The 24,092-nt window shown below is 42.5% G+C and overlaps 1 protein-coding gene across 1 annotated transcript in view; it reads left to right on the forward strand.

The window, feature by feature from the left end:
• Window positions 1–22,006, forward strand: part of LOC126457224 (CKLF-like MARVEL transmembrane domain-containing protein 8) — a 39,521-nt gene extending 17,515 nt beyond the window's left edge. Inside the window, exons 4-5 of the mRNA XM_050093350.1 lie at window positions 3,159–3,257; window positions 19,630–22,006. Of these exons, the coding sequence (XP_049949307.1) occupies window positions 3,159–3,257; window positions 19,630–19,767 (237 nt within the window). The 3' untranslated portion in view covers window positions 19,768–22,006. The remainder of the gene's footprint in view (window positions 1–3,158; window positions 3,258–19,629) is intronic.
• The last annotated feature ends 2,086 nt before the right edge of the window (window positions 22,007–24,092 follow it).

Raw genomic sequence — 24,092 nt, forward strand, 5'->3', positions numbered from 1 at the left:
GCACTCCTTGTGGCAACCAGTGTTAATCCTACTGCTGTTTCCACGATGGTCAGGACATTAAGGAGCCTAACGTGTTTAAAATTGGGCTCGTCAGTTCCCAATATGGTTAAGTCTGGAGACACCAACTGATCCTGATAATTTCTGTTTTTTATGCAGTAGAATCATCATCATCATCATCTTACAGTAGAATTTCATTCTTTTGGTGCTTAGCACACATGTTTATAAACATCACAGCTATGGTCTTCAAAGTCCAAAAAAGCTGAATGCACAATATGACAGTACAAGCAGAGAATGTGCTAATGAAGGAACATATGAAGCAGTTTGGTGTGAGATGTAGACTAATAATAGTGCAGTTAGATGGTCATTCAGTTTCTGATATGTTATAGTGAAAACATAATACAAATGTTGGTGCTTTTGGAACTTCAAGGTAATGGTAAAGTGTCACAATATTGTTGAGATTTCGGGATTGCAGCCGGATCATGTTGACTCCTTGCCACGATATTTAGGCTGGCAATCGTCCAGCCATCTTCAGGTGAGTGTCCGTCACTGGAGACTGCAGGTTCCCAGAGTCAACTTAGAGCAAAAAATTGGCACGAAAACGTGTGCACATTGGCCTCCATCACAGGAGTGCCCTCTATGGAAATCCGCGCCCTCTGGAGCTACTGTTCTATCTGCGGCGCACAGGCGCATGAGCTTGGTGAAAACTACATGTCCGCCCTCTGTCGGAATGCGCGCACGAATCGCTAAAAACTGACGTCAGATGTCGCCAAACGTCTCATTATGAATAAATTGTCTTCTCTCAGAGGAAATTAGACACATCACCGGGTCCCAAGCCTTGTCCAGTTGAAAACCATCACGATTTATAAGTTTTTGCACTAGGCGTATGTCCACAGATTCTTCAGTTACTGAATCCCATAAAGTTTTTGCTGGGGCCAAGATTTTTGTGACAGAAAAATCCATAGCATGTCCTGTAGTAATACAATGCTCAGCTACTGCCGACTTATTGGGCTGCGAAAGGCGAGTGTGCTGTTAGTGTTCAACATACCTTTCATGTACTGTACATGTCGTCTGACTGATGTAAGCTTTGCCACACTGGCAAGGAATTTTATAGATCCCGGCCTTCCGCAGACCCAGATCGTTCTTTACTGAACCGAGAAGGGCACTAATCTTCGCTGGTGGCTGGAAGATTATTTTAACTTTGTTTCCTTAGAATCCTGCCTATTTTAGATGAAAGGTTGCCGACGTATGGAAGGAATGCCCTGGACTTGAATAGCTCCTTATCTTCTTGATTTTGTAGGTGGTCATGTTTCTTCCTTCGTAGCACTGTTCTAATCTGATGTGGAGAGTAACCATTTCCTCTGAACACCCGACTCTAAATGTTCCAGCTCCTTTGTAAGGCTGTCTCCATCAGAAACAACATGAGCCCGGAGCGCCAAAGTTCTTAGGATGCCGGTAGTTTGTGCAGGATGATAACTCGACGCTAGCAAGTAAAGGTCTGTATGTGTTGGCTTACGGTAGACAGAATGCACTAATGACCCATCCACTCTTAGTAACCAAGACATCCAAAAATGGCAAGCAACCATCCTTCTCTATTTTCATCGTAAACTGGATGTTCTTGTGGATTGCATTCAAATGTTGCAAGAACCATGACAGTTCTTCTTCACAATGGGGCCACACTATGAAAGTGTCATCTACATATCGCCAGAAAACTTTTGGTTTCAGTTCTGCTGAGTCTAGTGCCCCTTCTTCAAAGTCTTCCATAAAAAAGTTTGCCACCAAAGGCGAGACAGGAGTGCCCATGGCAACACCGTCAGTCTGCTCAAAATATTCATTGTTAAATAAAAAGTAGGTTGAGTCCTTTCCTCAACCTTTTTTTTTATTTAACAACGAATATTTTGATCTCTTTAATTTCCCCTGAGAGAAGACAATTTATTCATAATGACATGTCTGGTGATATCTGACGTCTGTTTAGTGTCTGTAGTTTTCACCAAGCGTATGCGCCTGTGTGCCAAAGATAGAACAGTAGCTCCAGAGGGCACGGATTTCGATAGAGGACACTCCTGTGACAGAGACCAATGCGCATGCATTTTCGCGCCAATTTTTTGCTATAAGTTGACTCCGGTAACTTGCAGTCTCCAGTGACGGACACTCCCCTGAAGATGGCTGGACGAGTGCAAGCCGAAATATCATGGCAAGAGGTCAACACGATCCAGCTGCAATCCCGAAATCTCATCGAACATTCAATACGCCGGGAAAACTTACAGAATCATATCATTATATTCTCAGCAAATAAGGAAACTGGCACTGATCCTACAATTTTATTCTGTTAAGACATGGCTTTTTATGAAAGTTTGTGAAATTCACCCAAGAACAGTTAACTGCAATTACTGAGGAGGTCCTCGTGTGTAAGCTGTGCCCATCTTTTTACAGCAACTGAATTTGGGAAAGAAGCACATTACGTGAAACAAAAATCTGCATCTCAAGCACTATTTTATCTGCAGAATAAATATTTTATGTAAATGTAAATCTTCTGAGCACTCAGGTGAAGTTGCGAAACAAACAGAGCTTTTTTTTTCTAAAGGTCACTGAAAAAATTACAAGAACAGAATGTCAATGAAAACACTGCAAAAATGAGATGCCAGTGAATACATTGTAGAAATAAAATTCACTAAAACATTGCACCATTTGTTTAGGAATTTATTACATAATATTCTAGTGAACCCTGCTAAAATTGCGTTAAAACACACAGTTTGTGAGCAACAAAAAGTTGTCATGATTAGACGAACGTGTTTTGGGTTGTCTCGCAGTTTTATCAGCATCAAAAAGTTTGTCCATATTTCAATTACAACTTTGCTTGTTGCTGCCATTGTGCACAGAAATCACTGATGTTTACTGTTCCTTTTGAAACCTATAGAAAAATAATTATCAACAGTTTACCTATCATTATAATTATAGTTGGGCATTTAATGAGAATTAAACTGAAAAGAGGAGAACTGTGATTTATATCTATTGTAGAAACTCAGTTTTTTTTAGCTAAATCAACATGTTGCTTTCTTACGTCATGGCAGTGGATTATCCAGTAGAGGATTAAACTAAGATTGTGATAAGAATTAAGTGTTCCCATGTGAAAGCTTCTACATGTGGTGTTTTCTGAACAGGAATTTGTGTTCTGTGCTGTGTGGACTTTCTTTTACTTAATTGCTGCTTCTCTGGCTGCTGACTACGGGAGGCATGATGAAGCATATGGTGCAGCTGCAGTAAGTATAATATTCAGTCTTGAATTATTTAGATGTAAATGAATATAGTTAAATTTGAACTCGTGTCAAACTTTTTTCTCCAACTGTTTCACCAGTCGTTTCCCAAAAAGTAACTTTCATGTGTTAAGACTGAGAGATTGACATCATAACAGACTGCTAAGTTGCTTGTCAGGATTATACAAAACTCCAAATAAATAGAACTGTTGGCTGCAAACAGTTATTTCAAGTTTAGTCACAACCTTCAACCAGATTGACAGCCACATTAGCAAAAAGGTATGTTATGTTTATCCAGCAATCCTTTCCTCCTCCCTCCTCGGTGAATTATAGACTATATATGGAACTCTGGCAGTAGCCAATCCATTGTGCATTGCCGTATTCCTCTTTTAGTGCAGGAAATGCACTTGTGATGTGTTTGTTGAGAGCTCTCTGTGTAAATCATAGAGTATGTATCTCTTTTTGGGGTGCTGGGACTCTGTCTAAAGCCTATTCTACAAGGTGGCCCATGTTGTGGCTGGGTGGTGTCCACGAAGAGCCTCTGGTAGCAGTGCATGACATGTGGGTAGATAATATGCAAGGAAACTGGTTAAAGTGTTCCAAGCGTGTGGTTCTGAGATGTCAAGAGTCTCATCAGATAGGCACAGTAATCGTGATGTTAACTTAAGTATCTTTGTCATTGGGCATTGCAACAGATGCAGGTGGGCTGGTGTGATATTGCAATTGAAGAGAGCAGTACAACTGCCATGGAGGGTGCATGCAGTGTGTGGTATGGGCAGACCCATTGACAGAAATGTTTACCTACCCATGGCAGTGAGCCAGGTGGGTCAGTTCTAATGCTGAGTTCAACCACAGTGAACATCACCTCTTACAGTGTGCTGTTTGTGCGCTCAGTCGTCAGCTGACTGTGCCTGCTATGTGTTATTGACCCCTCTGCACTTACCTGCATTGTTTTGGAATTTCTGCCTCCCTGTAGATTAGACTCAAACAGCGAGTTTTCATTTCCTCTTGCAGGGTCCGGTTTCCCAGCTTGTTGTTGAGCCCCTGTTGACCTGTTCTGTACCTTGTGCTGACAGTGTTGTTTAGCCATGTTATTACGCCTGTTCAGGTACTAAATTCACTATTACAACTATTGGCTACACTACGGGTGGAGAGACAACGGATCAGGGGTAGGGCAGTATTGCCCACAATATAAACTTTGTTGGCTCCGTGGTCTAGGGAAGCATCGTAGACTATATTATGAATGGGAAAGTAGGGCAGAGAGTGGCTTATTGTGAACAATTGCACTATAGGATCGTTCTCCTCAGAATCGTCCACAAACAATGACAACAGTACACACGTCTGTGTCACGAGCACAAGATGAAGAGATTGTGAATGTGAGGTTACTGAACGTATAATTCAGTATTTAAAGGGAGCTGAAAATATAATAATCGTGTCTAATTTGAGCATTATACTAGGGAAAGGAATAGAAGACAGTAGTGGGAGATTATGGGCTCTATAGCAGGACTGAGTGAGAAGGAAGTATAATAGAATTTTGCAATAAATTTCAACTACCAGTAGTCAATGCAGCATTAAAAAATTGCATGAGGAAGACATGTACCTGGAAAAGGTTCAGAGACAAGGGAGGATTCAGCTGTATTAAATTGACGTCAGAAGATGTTAAAATCAGATATTGGATTGTGACGTATGCCGAGGAGCAGACACAGACACAGATGACAATTTAGAAATGATGAAGAGTAGACTAAAGTTAAAGAGAATTGCCCAAAGAATCTGTGAAAGAACTGGGATACTGAAGTACTGAGGAATCGTAAGATGAGACTGAAGTTTTCTAAGGCTATTAATACAGTAATAATGAATACCATAGTAGGCAATTCAGTTGAAGGGAATGGACAGCTCAAGAAAAATGCCAAAACTGAAGTTGGAGTGCCAACCATTGGTACAAGGAGTATAACTGTGAAGAAATCTTGGGTAATAGGAGAAATACTTCAGTTGATAGAGAAAAGAAGTAAAAAAACTGTAGAGGATCAGATAGGCATAATGCAGTTAGGAATGAAATGGATTAGTAGTGCAGGGAAGCCAGAGTAAAGTCATAGCAGAGAAAATGTAAAGAAATAAAAAACGCAATGGTTGTCAGAAGGACTTATTCGGCATACAGAAAACTCAAAACAATCTTTGGTGAAATGAAAAGCAAAAGCATCAACTTTGAGTGTAAAGAGAATTCCACTTTCCAACACAGAGGATAGTCAGTAGGCAGAAAGAGTACACTGAAGACCATGAAGAAGAACAAGAAAAAGAAGAAAGGTCCTTTGGAACTTCTGAAATCATGGGGAAGTGGGAACTATATGACTACTAAATTTGGTCTGTAGAATCTTAGTATTGCGGAGGTATGCTGTCAGTTTTTTGGAAAAATATCATCCACCCAATCCCAAGATAGCAAAGGCAGATAAGGCCAAACACTATCGCATATCCGGCGTAGCTGCGTACACGTTCCAAGTTGCTGTTGAATATAAGATACAGACAAATTAAAAAGAAAACTTGGAATCTATTAGTTGTTGACCAGTTTGGCTTTGGGAAAAGTAAAGTCACCAGAGAGGCAGTTCTGACATTGCACTCCATAATGGAAACTAGACTTAAGAAAAATCAAGACACATTCATAGGATTTATCAACATAAAAAAGGATTCAACAATGTAAAGAACAAAAGTTTAGAAACGCCTGGTGTAAGCTGTAGGGAAAGATGGGTGATATTGAAAAGAGGGAACAGTAAGAATGGAAGACCAAGAATGAAGTGCTAGGATTAGAAAATGTGAGACAGTAGTATTTCACCCTCTTATGTTCACTCTCTGCATTGAAGTAGCAGTGGCAGAAATAAAATAACTGTACAGGAGTGCATTTAAAATTCAGGGTGAAAGAATAGCAATGATAAGATTTGCTGATGCCAATGTTATCCTCAGTGAAAGCGAGGTAAAACTGCAGGACCTGTGGAAAGGAAACGACAGTCCAATGAGCTTGCTCTATTGATTGAGAATAAGTCACAGAAAGAAAAGTTATGTGGAACAGCAGAAATGAGTTGTGGTTGCTGGGTTTTCAGGCCGAAGACTGGTTTTGTGCCACTCTACATGTTACTCCATATTATGAAGCCTCTTCCCCTTCAAATAACTACTGCAACCTTGTGAATCTGTTTACTGTGTCTCTCTTAGTCCCCCCTCTAAGATTTAACCCCCCCCCCCCCCCCCCGACACACACACACACACACACACACACACACACACACACACACACACACACTCTATTAAGTTGATGATCCCTTGATGCCTCAGAATGCATCCTGTCAACTGATACCTTATTCTAGTCCAGTTGTGCCACAAATTTCTTTTCTCCCCAATCTATTTAGTACTTTCTTATTAGTTATGTGATCTATTAAACTATTCTACAGCACTCTTCTGTAGTACCACATTTCAAAAGCTTCTATTCTCTTCTTGTGTAAACTGGTTTCACTTCCATGCATGGCTACACTTCAATTACCTTCAGAAAAGACTTCCTAACACGTGCATCTATATTTGATGGTAACAAATTTCTCTTTTTCAAAAACGCTGTTCTTGCCATTGCCAGTCTACATTTTGTATCCTTTCAACTGCAGCCATCATCAGTTATTCTGCTGTGCAAATAGCAAAACCTATCTACTACTTTGTCTTTTTTCCTAATCTAATTTCCTCATTATCACCCGATTTAATTAGCTATATCCCATTACCCTGTTTTGCTTCTGTTGATGTTCATCTTATACCCTTTCAACACACTGTCCATTCCATTCAACTGTTCATCCAAGTCCTTTGCTGTCTCTGACAGTATTAAAATGTTGGTAACAACCCTCCAAGTTTTTATTTCTTCTTCCTGGGCTTTAACTCCTACTCTAATTTTTTTCCTTTGGTTTCCTGTACTGCTTGCTAAAGTTTAAAGATTGAATAACATTGGGGGTAGGCTACAATCCTGTCTAACTCCCCTCTCAACCACTTCTTTCCTTTCATGCCATTTGACTCTTGTAACTGCCCTCTTTTTTCTGCAGAAATTGTAAATAGTGTTTCACTCCCTGTATTTTACCCCTGCTACCTTCAGTATTTCAGAGTATTTCAGTCAACATTGTCAAAAGCTTTCTGTAAGTCTACGAATTCTATAAGTGACTTCCCTTATCCTCTCTAGTAAGAGAATTTCTGGGATCTGTATTGCCTCATGTGTTCGCACATTTCTCCGGAATCCAAACTGATCTTCCCCAAAGTCGGCTTTTACCAAATTTTCTATTCTTCTTCTGTAAAGAGTTCGTGTTAGTATTTTTGCAATCTTGGCTTTTTAAAATGATAGATCAGATAATATTCACACCAGACAGCACCTGCTTTGTTTGGAGTTCGAATTATCATGAGGTTAGCCATAAAATTACAAAATGGGATTATGAAGGAGACAGTGAAGGAATTTACCTTGGTTAGGTTAATGGATGTTGCCTTGCCACAGATTAGCTCCAAAGGGCCTCCATCTGCCTCTGACATAGCACTGGCTCTGGTGCCACTTCATATAATTTGTGTAATAGATTTTAACACCCCCCCCCCCCCCCCCCCCCCCCCAATGAACCTTGGACCTTGCCGTTGGTGAGGAGGCTTGCGTGCCTCAACAATACAGATAGCCGTACTGTAAGTGCAACCACAACTGAGGGATATCTATTGAGAGGCCAGACAAACGTGTGGTTCCTGAAGAGGGGCAGCAGCCTTTACAGTAGTTGCAGGGGCAACAGTCTGGATGATTGACTGATCTGGCCTTGTAACACTAACCAAAACGGCCTTGCTGTGCTGGTACTGCAAACGGCTGAAAGCAAGGGGAAACTACAGCCGTAATTTTTCCCGAGGGCATGCAGCTTTACTGTATGGTCAAATGATGATGGCGTCCTCTTGGGTAAAATATTTTGGAGGTAAAATAGTCCCCCATTCGGATCTCCGGGTGGGGGCTGATCAGGAGGACATTATCAGGAGAAAGAAAACTGGCGTTCTATGGATCGGAGAGTGGAATGTCAGATCCCTTAATCGGGCATGTAGGTTAGAAAATTTAAAAAGGGAAATGGATAGGTTAAAGTTAGATGTAGTGGGAAGTAGTGAAGTTCAGTGGCAAGAGGAACAAGACTTTTGGTCAGGTGAATACAGGGTTATAAATACAAAATCAAATAGGGGTAATGCAGGAGTAGGTTTAATAATGAATAAAATAAATAGGAGTACGGGTAAGCTACTACAAACAGCACAGTGAACGCATTATTGTGGCAAAGATACACGAAGCTCACGCCTACTACAGTAGTACAAGTTTATATGCCAACTAGCTCTGCATATGATGAAAAAATTGATGAAATGTATGATGAGATAAAAGAAATTATTCAGGTAGTGAAGGGAGACGAAAATTTAAGTCATGGGTGATTGGAATTCGAGAGTAGGAAAAGGGAGAGAAGGAAACATAGTAGGTGAATATGGATTGGGGCTAAGAAATGAAAGAGGAAGCCGCCTGGTAGAATTTTGCGCAGAGCATAACTTAATCATATCTAACACTTGGTTTAAGAATCATGAAAGAAGGTTGATGGAAGAACCCTGGAGATACTAAAAGGTATCAGATAGATTATATAATGGTAAGACAGAGAATTAGGATCCAGGTTTTAAATTGTAACACATTTCCAGGGGTAGATGTGGACTCTGACCACGATCTATTGGTTATGAACTGTAGATTAAAACTGAAGAAACTGCAAAAAGGTGGGAATTTGAGGAGATGAGACCTGGATAAACTGAAAGAACCAGAGATTGTAGAGAGTTTCAGGGAGAGAATTAGGGAACAATTGACAAGAAGGGGGGAAAGAATCATCTGAGGATAAGAAGAAACTGCACTCAATCATCGGCAAAGGAGATTATGCTGACGATAAAACTTTACAACTGTGATGAAATCGTGTTGAATTACAAAATATTGCCAACAAAAACTCTTGCCTCTAAACAAGAAAAATCAGCATCCAGATATAAAAAGAACAAAGAAAGTGTTACTGTCTTTGCATGCAGTAATGCCACTGGCAATCATAAACTATGCCTTACTTGGCAAATCGAAAAAACCAAGAACATTTGGACAGCAGACATGTGATAAACCTTTGCCATTGTGGTACATGAATCAGTCAAAGACATGAATGAACGGTGCCATCTTCAATGAGTGGTTCCAGGCAGTGTTTGTTCCAGCTGTAGAAAAATACATGGAGGAAAAAGGACTTTGTCGAAAAGTCTACTTCTTGTGGACAATGCTCCTCCTCACCCAGACGATCTAAAAGATGAGGATACCAAAGTTGTTTTTCTCCCACCAAACATCACTTCTGTCAACCGATGGACCAAGATGTTCTTGAGGCAATGAAAAAACATTATAGACGCAAGTTACTTGACTACTTAATCGGTGCAATTGATGCTGAAGATGATTTTGTGTAAGCTCTTAAAAAAACTGACGTTTTAAGTGTCATTCATTGGCTTGCTGAAGCTTGGAATCTAATTCCTCCAATTTCTCTCTTTAGATCTTGGAAAAAACTCTTTGATCGTAAGGCAACTCATCAGTGGTGAGAAGGAGGAGGGAACACTGAAACTCAAGCTGATGTGCCAGAAAGAGATGAAAATTATGTAATTTTAGTGAATTTACTGGAGAAGCCACCGTGTTGTGAAGATGCAAACTTCGAAGACATTGAAGAGTGGTTGGAAAATGGCTCTTTTGATTTGACTGAGGAAGAAATTGTCCAAATTGCGACTGACCAGAAAGTGTCAGAAGAATGTGTCTCTGATGGCAAAACAAAGAAAAAGATTCAGCACACAGTCAGTTACGAAGCGATCCAAACCACCCTGGAGTACATCAGTGAACAGGAGGAGGCAGCTTATCACAAAATCATTTGTTTCCAACGTTGGAAATATGTTGCTGCAAAAAGAGTTTCTCAAGCCAAAAACAAAAAACATTACAGACTTTTCTACCAAAAAGTAAATTCTAATGGAATGCTGCAGGTATGATGATTAAATTGCTCTATTAAAGAGTGATATGGATAATGACGAGTAAGAAAACAGCGTTCTAGAACTTCAGTGTCCATAAGTTAAAAGTTTCTTTTGTTTTACTTCTCTAGACAAACTTTTTGTTTCATAATTTTGTACAGCAGTTTATTTTTTGTTCAAAAGAGTAGGTTAATAAACTTAACTCATGTTTTTTCCTGCTGCCAAATAAGGCGGATTTTTTTCTCTAAGAATGCAAAATAAATGAGCATTTGTTATTCAGCATTTAAAAACTTTGAGTTTTCAATCATACTTTGGCATCTTTTTAACACGTCAACACAATTTTTTCAGTCAATAACATGCAGGCTTATTCACAACCATATTAACAACATGCTAAATACCCTATGCAAGTTTTCCGATCATATTTCGCGGTATTGACACAATTCAGGGTGTTTCACCCGTGAAAATGGGGGACTTCGGTTTATCGAAAATTTTCATTCTCTGCACTGGCCACCAGCCCGATCATTTCAGATAAACGGGAGTTTACTGTATTTTTAAATTCTATTGGAATGCTGCAGGTATGATGAATAAAATTGCTCTGTTAAAGAGTGATATGGATAGTGACGAGTAAGAAAACAGCTTCCATGATTGAAATGCAGGCAGCAAGGCGGGCTGTGCCATTTTTTTGCTGAAAATGTGCCAGTGGTATGGAAAGGCCAAACAAGTCTTCAGAGTGGATCCAATTTGGTGATCATAAATGGAGGGAACCAAACATTTAGGCATGGAACTAATGTTTTCTATATTTAATACTGGCTGAGAAGCATACTGCTACCTGGGTATTCAGTTTGCCAATTTTCCATTAGAAACTGAAAAAGAAAGGAAAAAGAAAGTGTAGGTAATATCTCACACAGTTTCTGTCACTGGGTGTAGCTGCTTCGCAAGTCTACAACACAATTTTGTAAACGTCTCTATGGCAAAGTCTCTTCATAGCTCTGTTGATGGTTATTTCTACAGACAGCCATTCGAGTTTCGCAGTTGAAAGCTGTCAACAGCAGTGTCGGGTGTCTGGGATTTCCTTAAGTTGACTAGACTCTAGGAGTGTCATAATAGTAAAGAATAAATATTAAAGCATCATGCATCCCAGTGTTCATGATGTCATCTCTCATGAACTGTGTGTTGTACAATGCTATATGTATGCATGTACATTCAGCAGCATACATTGATACTGCCTGCAAAATGTCTTGCAAACACATACAATGCAGCAGTTTTTCATGCATATGAGATGTTTGGCATCACATCTCCTGAAGTTCTCACCCTGACAGACCCCCTGCGGGTCTGGGGTAAGAATAGGCCCGAGGTATTACTGCCTGTCGTAAGAGGCGACTAAAAGGAGTTTCAACCGTTTCGGCCTTCCATGTGATGGTCCCCCTTGGGGTTTGACCTCCATTTTTCAAAATTCTACAGAAGTACGAGCCTTTTGGGGAAGGACGCCTTACGTGGTGTACCACTGGTCCTCAGTGCACTAAGACCTTGGCACTCAGCATTGTACCGGTGTTGTAACCATACCCACTATTCCTCAAATTGGGCCTAAACGCCTGATGGGTTGTACAAGTTACGCCCATAGTGCGTCCCCATCTGCACCTACGATCATGATGGACTTTCCATGGCACCAGAAATCCAGCACGGTAGCCAGCCTGTTGTGGTGGGGTCGTCATGTACCCTCTAGGTTGTAGCCCCCTGATAACACAGGGATCGTACTGCCGGTACCTGAGCTGCACCCTCCCCACGTCGGCCAAGGAGTAGATGCCTGTCTCCTTGGGGCATCAGGACTCCCGGCAACAGTCATCCTGCCAGGTGGCCCTTGCTGAGGCTGGGTGGCGCCCGTGGGGAGAGCCCCTGGTCGGAGTGGGTGGTATCGGGGCGGACGCTTCGCAGATGAAACGTCAACACGTATCAGGTCGCTCTGCGGCCGAGTCTTTCAAAAGGAAAGGTACTGTCTCTAGTTCTGGTTCTCCTGCCCTTTCCCCCTTGGCCACTCCCTGGGAGGAGGGACAGGCCCGCCGGCTTGGGGTGAAGTACTTCCCCCGCTATTTGGTCTGTTCTCGAACCGATGGGGGGACGTTCGTCACCTCCAAGCCCATGTTCTTTGTTCAGCACATTGAGGACATCTTCGGGGGAAATCGAGGCTCTCAGTAAGATGCGTTCGGGGTCCGTTCTTATAAAGACCACCTCCGCCACACAGTCGGCGGCGCTCCAGGCGTGTGACCGCCTAGGGGATATCCCAGTGTCCATTGTCCCGCATGTGGCACTAAATAGGACGCAGGGGGTTATTTTTCATCGGGACCTCCTGCTGCAATCTGATGAGGAGCTCAGGGCCAACCTGGAGCGCCGAGGCGTGCATTTCGTCCGGCGAGTCCAGCGCGGCCCCAAAGACCGTCGCATCGACACCGGGGCCTTTATCCTCGCCTTAGAGGGGGACGTTCTCCCGGAGAAGGTAAAGGTGATGTGCTACCGGTGCGACGTGCACCCTACGTTCCGCCTCCTATGCGCTGTTTTCGGTGTTTGCACTTTGGGCACATGTCGTCACGGTGTGAGGCTGAGCCCCTTTGTGGCGATTGTGGACGTCCTCTTCGTGAGGAACATACATGCACCCCACCACCTCGGTGCGTTAATTGTCCTGGCATCCACTCGCCTAGATCCTCAGACTGCCCTGCATATCAGACGGAGAAGAAGATACAAGAGCTCAAAACTTTGGATCGCCTCTCTTATTCTGAGGCCAGGAAGAAGTATGACCGCCTCCATCCCGTGCCGTTGACCACTTCGTTTGCCTCAGTTGTGTCCCCTCCTTCTGCGGTATCCTCACCCCTATCCTGTCCCCCATCCGCCTCCTCCCCCCATCCGGGGTCTCTGCTTCCGCCTCCCAAATCCCTCCCTTCCAAATCCTCCTCCTCTTCTCAGGCGTCCATCGGGGGAAACGTTCCGGACCCCAGCTTCCGAGGTCCGGCGTTCCAAAACGGACCCCGCGCGTGAGGACCTTCTTCGGGTCCAGCCCACCACCCCTGTGCCTCCTCGGACTTCCAAGAAGGCCTCCAAGAAGAAGTCTCTATCCCCCTCTCCACCCCGGCGCGTTTCGTCTGACGCTCCATCCGTGAGTTGCCGCTCCCGGCCGTCCTCAGTTTTGGCGGGACGCTCTGCTGCCAGGCGCTCAGCTGGCCTCTCGTCAGCAAATGGTGCAGCTGGCGACGACTCGATGGAACAGGATCCGCCTCCCGCCGGTTGTAGCGTTGTTCCCTCGAAACCTGGCCCTCTGCGGCCGTCGAGGTGACCAGCTCTTCCCCCGTCTCATTCCCCCTCTTTTTTGACTAGCGATGGCCTTGTTACATTGGAACATAAGTGGTATTCGATCTAATCGGGAGGAATTACAACTGCTCCTCCGCCTGCACTATCCGCTCGTCCTTGGTCTCCAGGAAACCAAGTTGCGCCCGACTGACCGTATTGCCTTTACCCACTATACCTCGGAGCGGTATGACCTCACCCCTGTGGATGGTATCCCAGCTCATGGTGGGGTCATGTTGCTCGTTCGGGACGATGTCTATTACCATCCCATCCCATTGACCACCCCACTCCAAGCAATAGCTGTCTGTATTACTCTTTCTGCTTTTACTTTTTCAGTTTGTACCATCTACACTCCATCGTCATCCGCTGTTAGTCGGGCTGACGTGATGCACCTGATTGTTCAGCTTCCCCCGCCGTTTTTATTGTTTGGCGACTTCAGTGCCCATCATCCCCTTTGGGGCTCTCCTGCATCCTGTCAAAGAGGCTCACTCTTGGCGGATGTCTTCAACCATCTCAATCTTCTCTGCCTCAATACTGGTGCCCCGACTTTCCTCTCAGACTCTACTCATACCCACTCGCACTTGGACCTCTTGATCTGTTCTACCACTCTTGCCCATCGGTTCGAGTGGTATGTCCTTTCTGACACCTATTCGAGCGACCACTTCCCCTGTGTCGTTCGTCTCCTGCACCACACCCCATCCCCACGTCCTTCGAGCTGGAACATACCGAAAGCTGACTGGGGACTTTACTCCTCCCTGGCGACCTTTCCGGACCACGATTTTCTCAGTTGTGACAGTCAGGTCGAATACCTCACGGCTGTTATCATCAATGCTGCCGAATGTTCCATTCCTCGTACTACCTCTTCCTCATGTCGCGTTTCCATCCCCTGGTGGAACGAGGCTTGTAGAGACGCTATCCGTGCTCGACGACGTGCTTTACGCACCTTTCGCCGCCATCCTACGTTGGCGAATTGTATTGGATACAAACGACTCCGAGCGCAATGCCGTAGTCGTCAAAGACAGCAAAAAAGCTTGTTGGGTCTCTTTCACCAGCTTCTTTAACAGTTTTACTCCCTCTTCTGTCATATGGGGTGGCCTGTGCCGGCTGTCGGACATTAAGGCCCACTCCTCGGTACCTTGCCCACTCCTCGGTACCTGGCCTGACCTCAGGTAATGAGGTCCTCGTTGATCCTGTGGCTGTCTCCAACGCCTTCGGCCGGTTTTTCGCGGAGGTTTCAAGCTCCGCCCATTACCACCCTGCCTTCCTTCCCAGGAAAGAGGCAGAAGAGGCTCGGCGACCTTCCTTCCACTCGCTGAATCTGGAAACTTATAATGCCCCCTTTACTATGCGGGAACTCGAACGTGCGCTTGCACTGTCCCGGTCCTCTGCTCCGGGGCCAGATGCCATTCACGTTCAGATGCTGGCACACCTTCCTCCGGCGGGCAAAAGCTTCCTTCTTCGTACCTACAATCGCGTCTGGACTGAAGGTCAGGTCCCCATGCGTTGGCGTGACACCGTCGTTGTTCCTATACCCAAACCCGGGAAGGATAGACACCTTCCTTCTAGTTACCGCCCCATTTCTCTTACAAGCTGTGTCTATAAGGTGATGGAGCGCATGGTTCATGCTCGGTTAGTTTGGATTCTTGAATCTCGACGGCTACTTACCAATGTCCAATGCGGCTTTCATCGCCGCCGCTCCGCTGTTGACCACCTTGTGACCTTGTCGACATTCATCATGAACAACTTTTTGCGAAGGCGCCAAATGGTAGCCGTGTTCTTCGATTTGGAGAAGGCTTATAATACCTGTTGGAGAGGAGGTATCCTCCGCACTTTGCACGGGTGGGGCCTACGCGGTCGCCTGCCCCTTTTTATTGATTCCTTTTTAACGGATTGAAAGTTTAGGGTACGTGTGGGTTCCGTATTGTCCGACGTCTTCCTCCAGGAGAACGGAGTGCCTCAGGGCTCCGTCTTGAGCGTAGCCCTTTTTGCCATCGCGATCAATCCAATTATGGATTGCATTCCACCTAATGTCTCAGGCTCTCTCTTTGTCGATGACTTTGCGATCTACTGCAGTGCCCAGAGAACATGCCTCCTGGAGCGCTGCCTTCAGCGTTGTCTAGACAGCCTATACTCATGGAGCGTGGCAAATGGCTTCCGGTTCTCTGAAGAGAAGACGGTTTGTATCAACTTTCGGCGATATAAAGCGTTCCTTCCGCCATCCTTACATCTCGGTCCCGTTGTTCTCCCATTCGTGGAAACCACTAAGTTTCTAGGGCTCACGTTGGACAGGAAACTGTGTTGGTCTCCGCATGTCTCTTATTTGGCGGCCCGTTGTACACGTTCCCTTAATGTCCTCAGAGTTCTTAGTGGTTCATCTTGGGGAGCGGATCGCACTGTCCTGCTTTGTTTGTATCGGTCCATAGTCCGATCGAAGCTGGATTGTGGGAGCTTCGTCTGCTCGGCCATCCCTCTTACGCCGTCTCAACTCCATCCACCATCGGGGGTTACGTCTTGCGACCGGAGCCTTCTACACTAGTCTTGTCGAGAGTCTTTATGCTGAAGCTGCCGAGTTACCATTGACCTACCGGCGGGACGTACTGCTGTGTCGGTATGCCTGCCGGCTGTTGTCTATGCCCGACCACCCCTCTTACCAGTCCTTCTTCGCCGATTCTCTCGACCGTCAGTACGGGTTGTATGTGTCTGCGCTGCTGCCCCCCGGAGTCCGCTTCCGTCGCCTGCTTCGACAATTGGATTTTGCCCTCCCTACCACCTTCAGAGGGGGTGAGAGCCCGACACCACCTTGTCTCCAGGCTCCGGTTCATATTTATCTCGACTTCAGCTCACTCCCGAAGGAGGGTACTCTGGCTGCAATGTATTGCTCACGGTTTGTCGAACTTCGTGCTGGACTTGCCGGTCACACCTTTATTTACACCGATGGCTCCAAAACTGACGATGGTGTCGGCTGTGCCTTTGTCGTCGGGGCCGCCACCTTTAAATATCGGCTCCTCGACCAATGTTCCAGCTTTACGGCCGAGCTTTTTGCTCTCCATCAGGCCGTTCAGTATGCCCGCCGCCACCGCCATTCATCGTATGTACCCTGCTCTGACTCACTCAGTGCTCTTCAGAGCCTTGGAGCTCCCTATCCGGTCCATCCCTTGGTTCAACGGATACAGCAGTCCCTCCATTCTTTCGCTGATAATGGTTCTCCTGTCAGCTTTCTGTGGGTTCCCGGACATGTAGGAGTGCCTGGAAATGAGGCTGCAGATGCTGCAGCCAAGGCTGCAGTCCTCCTGCCTCGGCCAGCCTCCCATTGTGTCCAGTCATCTGACGTTCGTGGGGATGTTTGTAAGAGGCTTGTGTCGTTGTGGTGGGATGCTTGGTCATCCCTCCAAGGAAACAAGCTCCGGGCAGTAAAACCGCTCCCAACTGCTTGGACAACCTCCTCCCGACCGTCTCGGCGAGAGGAGGTCCTTCTGACCAGGTTGCGGATTGGGCATTGCCGGTTTAGCCACCGCTACCTGCACTCCGGTGACCCAGCCCCGCAGTGCCCTTGTGGTCAGGCATTAACAGTGCGCCATGTTTTATTGTCGTGTCCCCGCTTTAGTCAATCTCGTGTTGTCCTGTCCCTGCCATCTACTTTACCGGATATTTTAGCTGATGACGCTCGAGCAGCTGCTCGTGTTCTGCATTTTATAACTTTGACTGAAATCACCCTGACAGAGATTGTTGCCAGACAATAAGGGATGTGTGTACCGAGTTGGTTGATATTTGTCTCATGGTTTAGGAGATGTGGGCCCCCCCCCCCCCCTTCCGCGTCTTCCATGCGCACACACACAGAGACAATACAAAATACACACACACACACACACACACACACACACACACACACACACACACACAGGGGTAAGCAGTCATTCCAATCCCGGGAGCGGAATGACTTACCTTAGGGGGGAAAAAGGACAGGTATATGCTTGCGATCTGGTAGCACAGACACACATTTCCATCCGCACATTTACAGACGCAGGCTAGGGCCAACATTAGTGTTGTCAAAGCTTTGTTACCATAATTCCACTACACAGCTGTCTAGTTTCATCAAGAAACAAGTGACAGTATGTTTCTGGCAATCTACAGATCGTTCCATTGACATATGGCATGTGCTAGAGATTTCTATTGCACGCTGAGCCCTTCAGTCAGCTGTAGGATGTATCCAGATCTTTGTGTTAAACATGATATTCATTTTTCGCAATCTTTGTGATTAATCATATTAAACTGAGTAATTGTGAACTATTTTTTGGTGTTTGTTAAAAAATTAACTCTAATGGCATCCCAGAATATTATTTAAGGTAGATTTGCTAACAGCACATCAGGTTGTAGCAAAGGTTAACTGTAATTTTGCAGTCTTGAGTGGGCAGGAATGACTAGTTTTACTTTACATTGCCTGTACCACTTTCTGCAGACTTCAGGCTAGACTGAGAAATGCTTATGGGGATTTAGTCCATGAGGGGATCTTGCAGCCATGCTAACCCCATTGTGAGATACAGGTGCAGAACCAGACAGGATAAACAATCAGATGCTAAAACATATAAACAAAGAGAGGAAAACAGCATTAAAATTTTCAGTTGTATATGGTAGAAAGAACATCTCCCAGATGTTGGGAAAATGTCATTGTTTGAACACTGAAATTAAGTGAAAGTGAAAAAGGCATCACTGAATAATTATGGATCAATCTGTCAGAGAAACTAAATTACATTTCCTGGGAACAAAGCAGTAAAGGGAACTTTGTCAGTGAAACTGCTCCTGTGTTGATGTTTTAACTCATTACAAGGTATATGTTTAAAAAAAGTAAGTAATCCAAACCTGGAAAAAAAATATTATAAGGGAAAAGGACCCATTTCAAGCAATAGAACAGACAATTGAAATATAGTGGAGGAACCATAGATTAGTAGCTGGTAACTGTAAAAGTAAATGATACATAGGTAACTGATGTGTGCAATATTGCAGAATTAAACTGGACTTTCACATCCTTTTTTTATGGCCAGTAAGTGCTGCAAAGGGTTACCCAAAAGCAGCCACTCCGTTATTGTTCAGTAACATACAAATGACCCTCACTACACCATAAGTACTAATGTTCACTATATAATCTGTTTACTCTCTTTAATCTGTTTAGTGGAAAAAGTGCCCTTCACTGCAAAAAATGTCCCACAGGAGCCACCAGCATAGTGTTCCCACACATTAACCTCACCACCGAAAACTGACGTATCAACATTGTAAGCAAAAGATAGATTGCTACTTAGTATAAGGATGACATGTTAAGTTGCAGACAGCACACTTAAGACACTTTTACATAAGCTTTCAGCCACAGCTTTCATCAGAAAAGACACTCATTGATTCACACAAGCAAGCACACCTCATGCTCACATGACCGGCTGGTCCGGGTTGCTGGAGATGACCTTCATTTGTGCGCGAGGTGTGCTAGCTTGTGAGAATGAATGTGTGCATATTTCTCTCTCTCTCTCTCTCTCTCTCTCTCTCTCTCTCTGTCTCTGTCTCTGTGTGTGTGTGTGTGTCCGAAAGCTAATGTTTATCTTTCAGTTGTGCCTATCTGCAACTTGATGTGTCATCTTTGTGGTAAGTAGCACTTTCCTTAAATTGTTGATATTCCAACTTGGATGTTCCATTGTTTGAAACCTAACATATCATTTTCACCAGAATAGCACCTTAAATATTTGCATTCTGTGTCTACCAGCTTTTTTATTTGACCTATGGCATTAATTTATCTCGGTATAAAGATCTTAAGCTTAGTGGAAAATCATATTTTTCCTTTACTACACCATTATTGCCAATAAAGGACCCTGTGTTCAGAGGGGCAGTTTGAGCGAGTAATTTGAAAAATAGAGATAAATAATATGGCTGTAAAAATAAAATAAATACATTAATAAATATGTTTTGCACCAGCCTTTAAATGAGAGTAATAAAATGTCTCAATATAATTTTCAGTAATATATCCTCTTGATATTTACAGTTTTTTGGGTTTGCTGCGATGGTTGCATATGGAGTTGATGCATATCTGAAGTTTGTGGCAGTACGATCTGGTAGCATAGCTCAAGGTCAACGAACTGTTCAGAAGACCACAAGCACAGTAACGTCCCCTGCATATTAAAATTACTGAAAGTTTAAAAGACTTTACAACCTCTGTATGAAGTGTACTGTTATATCAAATGCCTTATTTAACCAGTTTCTATTAATGTTTAACGCATTTCACTCGTGTTTTGTACTGAATTATACATATAATTGTTGCAATGTATTTAGATACCAGATTTTTTGTGTACCTGGTGTCATAGTGATTGCTAAGATAGTACTGGTTACACTAGAATAATTGTATATTTTTGTATGCTAGTTCAGCTGTTGTATTTATGTTGGATATAATGTGACTAATTGTTGAACTTTGTAAACTGATATTTTATTGCTAGTTGTTTCTGGACCAATCAGCCCACCAAAAATGTTCATAAAGTTTTCTCTGGCAACTTTTTGAAGATTATCCATGTTAGTAGACAAGCAATGATAAAAACTGTAGCAGTAGGCTTGATACATTTTTTGCTGGCTGCCCTGAACATCAAAAATGGTTTTAAACAACACGTCCACTAGTCAGTGTAAAGATAATATTCACAAGCCTTTATGTTATCACAAGCGTTTTATACTTAACTGGAAAATACCAAGTCTTATTAGAACTGAACTTCTTGAAAATATTTCCACGTAACTGTAAAATATTCAGTAATACTTTGCTAGTGTTCGGCATAAATTGAATGTTTATTAGCAGTAGTTGTTGTGGGGAAACTGTTGTAGTGAATGCTGGACATTCCACACAAAAAGGAACAAATACTTTACGTTAATGGTTAAACCTTGTTTAATTTAAATATTCATAAACTAATCAGGTTTTATAACCTATTTTAGAAATATTTGTGTACTATTCAGGAGCAGTTTTTGCTCCTTCAGATATTTGTAACATTTGTTGTTCTATTCTCCTAATGAGAACTTTTACCTTTTTTCTGTTAATAATTGCTCATGCAGAAGTTCATTTGTCATTTAATAATTGAATCTCAAATCACTTCTTTAATCAGTGTATTGTGTAAAAGTGTACAGTTGTCAGAAATATATTTTCAGTTAACATTTTTGGCAGTCAGATAAATTTGATTATGCTGTCCTTGAATGGCACTTGTAGTTACTCATTGATTGTAAAAAATAATGGAAATTTCCTATAGTGTATTGATTCATGGAGCACAGTAACACACAATGGAAAATGTCATTTACACTAGCTTTCAAGTACTAGCTCTTTTTGCAGCAATACTGCGCACACACACACACACACACACACACACACACACACACACACACACACAACAAAATCCACACAAACCCAAATGCACACTTTCATGGCTGAGCCTTGCTGTGGCCATAAGAGTGCATTTTGGGTGCCTGTGTGTTTGTGTTTGGGAATGTGTATACTATAGCTGGAAAAAGAGCTAGTGCCTAAAAGCTAGTGTGAATGTTGTTTTGTTACTGTGCTTCATGCATCGATCCACTATAGGTGAGTGGTTGCCTTACACTTATTTTATGTATTCTTCAGTGTACAGTTAGATATCCAGTGTTCTGGTTCTTTTATGAAATTTTGCTGGTTTTAGATGAAAGTTGACTACGCAAGTAATATTAGTCAGAAGAGCAGGTATCAATAGTTGGCAATTTATGTACTCCTTATTTTCTTGTGTATGTGTTTGTATTGTACCGTAATATACCCTTTATCAGCTTTCTGCAGTATGTTCAGAACATGAAACTGCTCCCACCAAAGCAACGAGATTAAAGCACCAGAACGTAGCTGTGTAGTAAAAATTAAAATCTACTTGTCTGAATGTGATTTGACGTAATGAACAGAGCAGTTTCCTGTTCAAATAACTGTTCTTTGCCACTTATGATGCAGAAGGAAGTTTGAGCTGTGGTCAAGAAAGATGAATTGATATTTTATGCTTGCTTCAGAGTAAAAAGCTACCACTTTTGTTAAAATTTTAACACTTAATTCGAGTATACAGCAACAGTTCCTTCTTTTGAGTTCTCTGAAGGAAGAAAACGACGAAGAAGAGTTGTTAACTATGTTCTTCATTGATCTGTTGTCTTGAAAGCAAAAGCTTTTTCTTAAGATATATTTGCTTGACCATGTTTGTTCAAATCCATGAAAAGTGGACCCAAATTGAACAGTAATTCTGATCAATATGTATGGAAAATGTTTTCTAAAAATTTACTTCATAATTTCAAGATGTACCTTACTGAACATATTTGATGATAAATAGTTTTTCAGAACACAAATTACTACTACTACTACTACTACTACTACTACTACTACTACTTGGGAGGGGGGGGGGGGGGGAAGAGAGATTATCTGGGAGGCATAAGAAAGAACTGGAAAGGGAAAGGATTGTTGAGAATATACATCTATAAAACACTCTCTCTCTCTCTCTCTCTCTCTCTCTCTCTCTCTCTCTCTCTCTCTCTCTCTCTCTCTCTCTTGTTGTCATTGATTCTGACAAGCAGCTTCACAATTTCCAAGCTCTGAATTTGTTTCATTCAGCCACTGCTTGTCACTATTACATTAACTGATGCTCTCTCTGCAATTAGTGATTAAATAGCTATTATCCACAAGCGTATAAGATTATTCGTGGTATATCATAACCCCCAGGTATAATATATTTACAGTTTGTATTATTGTCTTTGTGGACTGGTTGTTTGTTAGATACTAAGTTTGAAAGAACAAATCTGGACAACAGCATATCATATAACTAATCATAATAAGTGTTAACTACACGTGTAAAGAGTAGTGTTGGCACATTAGAAATGCCTTTAGTCTCCTTAAGGAGGATTGAGTCTGACACATTGTATGTCATGTAGTAGTTTGTGTGTATGTATGTCTGTGTCAAAGTACAACTACAATAGATTGTGTACGTTAACTAATATGCTAGCTGTTGTAAAATGTTATATGTATGTCCGCATGAAGAAAATACAGGCAGCTACATTTACATATTAGAAATTTGGGACCATTGTTGATCAAAGTTTATAAGGTTGTTCGTAGAGCAGTAAAAGTTGTATTCTCTTTACATAAAGACCATCTTCTGTTGTGTTAATAACTTATTGCTTGCCATTTTAAAGTTTATATAGAAGTTGTGATTTTTGAGGATTTGTTGTTGAACTTTATTGATAGTTTTGTGACTAGTAACATTGATAAATACAGTAAATTATAACAATGGGATATTTTCATTTTTACATTATGTATAATATCCTAGAATAGCAATCAGCTTGCAAACTTTCTTTGCCTAATGATATCCATTAGTACAAACCATTACAACAGTGTATTGGTACCAGGTTGGGGAAGGGGGTGGGGGCGAGAGCACAGTAGAACAAGTTGACTGCCATGAAGTTGCTGGTAGCGACAGCAGAGCCATTACACGTGATGCCGTGGTGTTGTGATTAAACATCTACCGATTTGGATTCAACATGCTAAAGGGTGTTACTTTTGACATAACATCTGAACTACTGCTTCATTTGTTTGCCTGGCAAAAATTGATTACTAGTCAAAAGTCTGAACTTCTGCATGTAAAATGAAGAAAGTGGAGCGTTTGAGTTAGTTAAATAACTTTCTCTGTAAAAAAAACTACCAGGAATAGCAAATACCCCTAGAGCATGTGACCTGTGGACATGACAGCACCTTTGAACAACATAAAATGAATCTGATTGACAGTTTCTTTTAAACAGATTAGTTTCAGTTGCCAGTTACACAAAAATCGGGTAATTTTAACTTCTTATGAGCCTGCAATATGAGAGTCTAATGTGGAAATCCCTTCTCAGTATTTCATGGTTTACTCGAAACATCTAGTCCGTGGAGATATTTATGTTTTTCTGGGATTAATTGTACTGAATGTGACCTTGCTGATGGACCATGAACAAAATTATGCTGTAGGAGAGAAATGCTGTGTCCAACATGAGCACAAGTGGTATGGTGTAAAGGGCTTTAAATATTGCACATTAGTTTTGAAAAATATTGAATGCTGAAGTTAGAAGGCATGCTTGAGAAATTTCTGTTGTATCAAAAGTACCTACAGAATTTGTGCACTATTAAGTAACTTGGCTTGTTAATTTAGTTTGTTTGGTCGATGTAGCACTGCTACGAGTGCAGTAAACGCAGAAATAGTTTAAGTTAATAGTAAAGACAAAATGTAAGATATGATACAACCTCACATGAGAATTGTGGAAGTGAAATTAAAAGTGCTGATGAAAGAGAGAAGTGCTAAACATGTGAGCTTCTAGACCACTGGTCAGAATAGTTACTTGGAATTTCATTGTCGTTTGGAGACCTGACAAACATTTTGACTACATTTGCAAAGATTGTGAAACTGGACAAAACATTTACTATAAAATCAGAGGGACTGCTGAAAATAGGCAGTC

The sequence above is a fragment of the Schistocerca serialis genome, chromosome 2, assembly GCF_023864345.2.
Source record: "Schistocerca serialis cubense isolate TAMUIC-IGC-003099 chromosome 2, iqSchSeri2.2, whole genome shotgun sequence".
Classification (NCBI taxonomy): Eukaryota; Metazoa; Arthropoda; class Insecta; order Orthoptera; family Acrididae; genus Schistocerca; species Schistocerca serialis.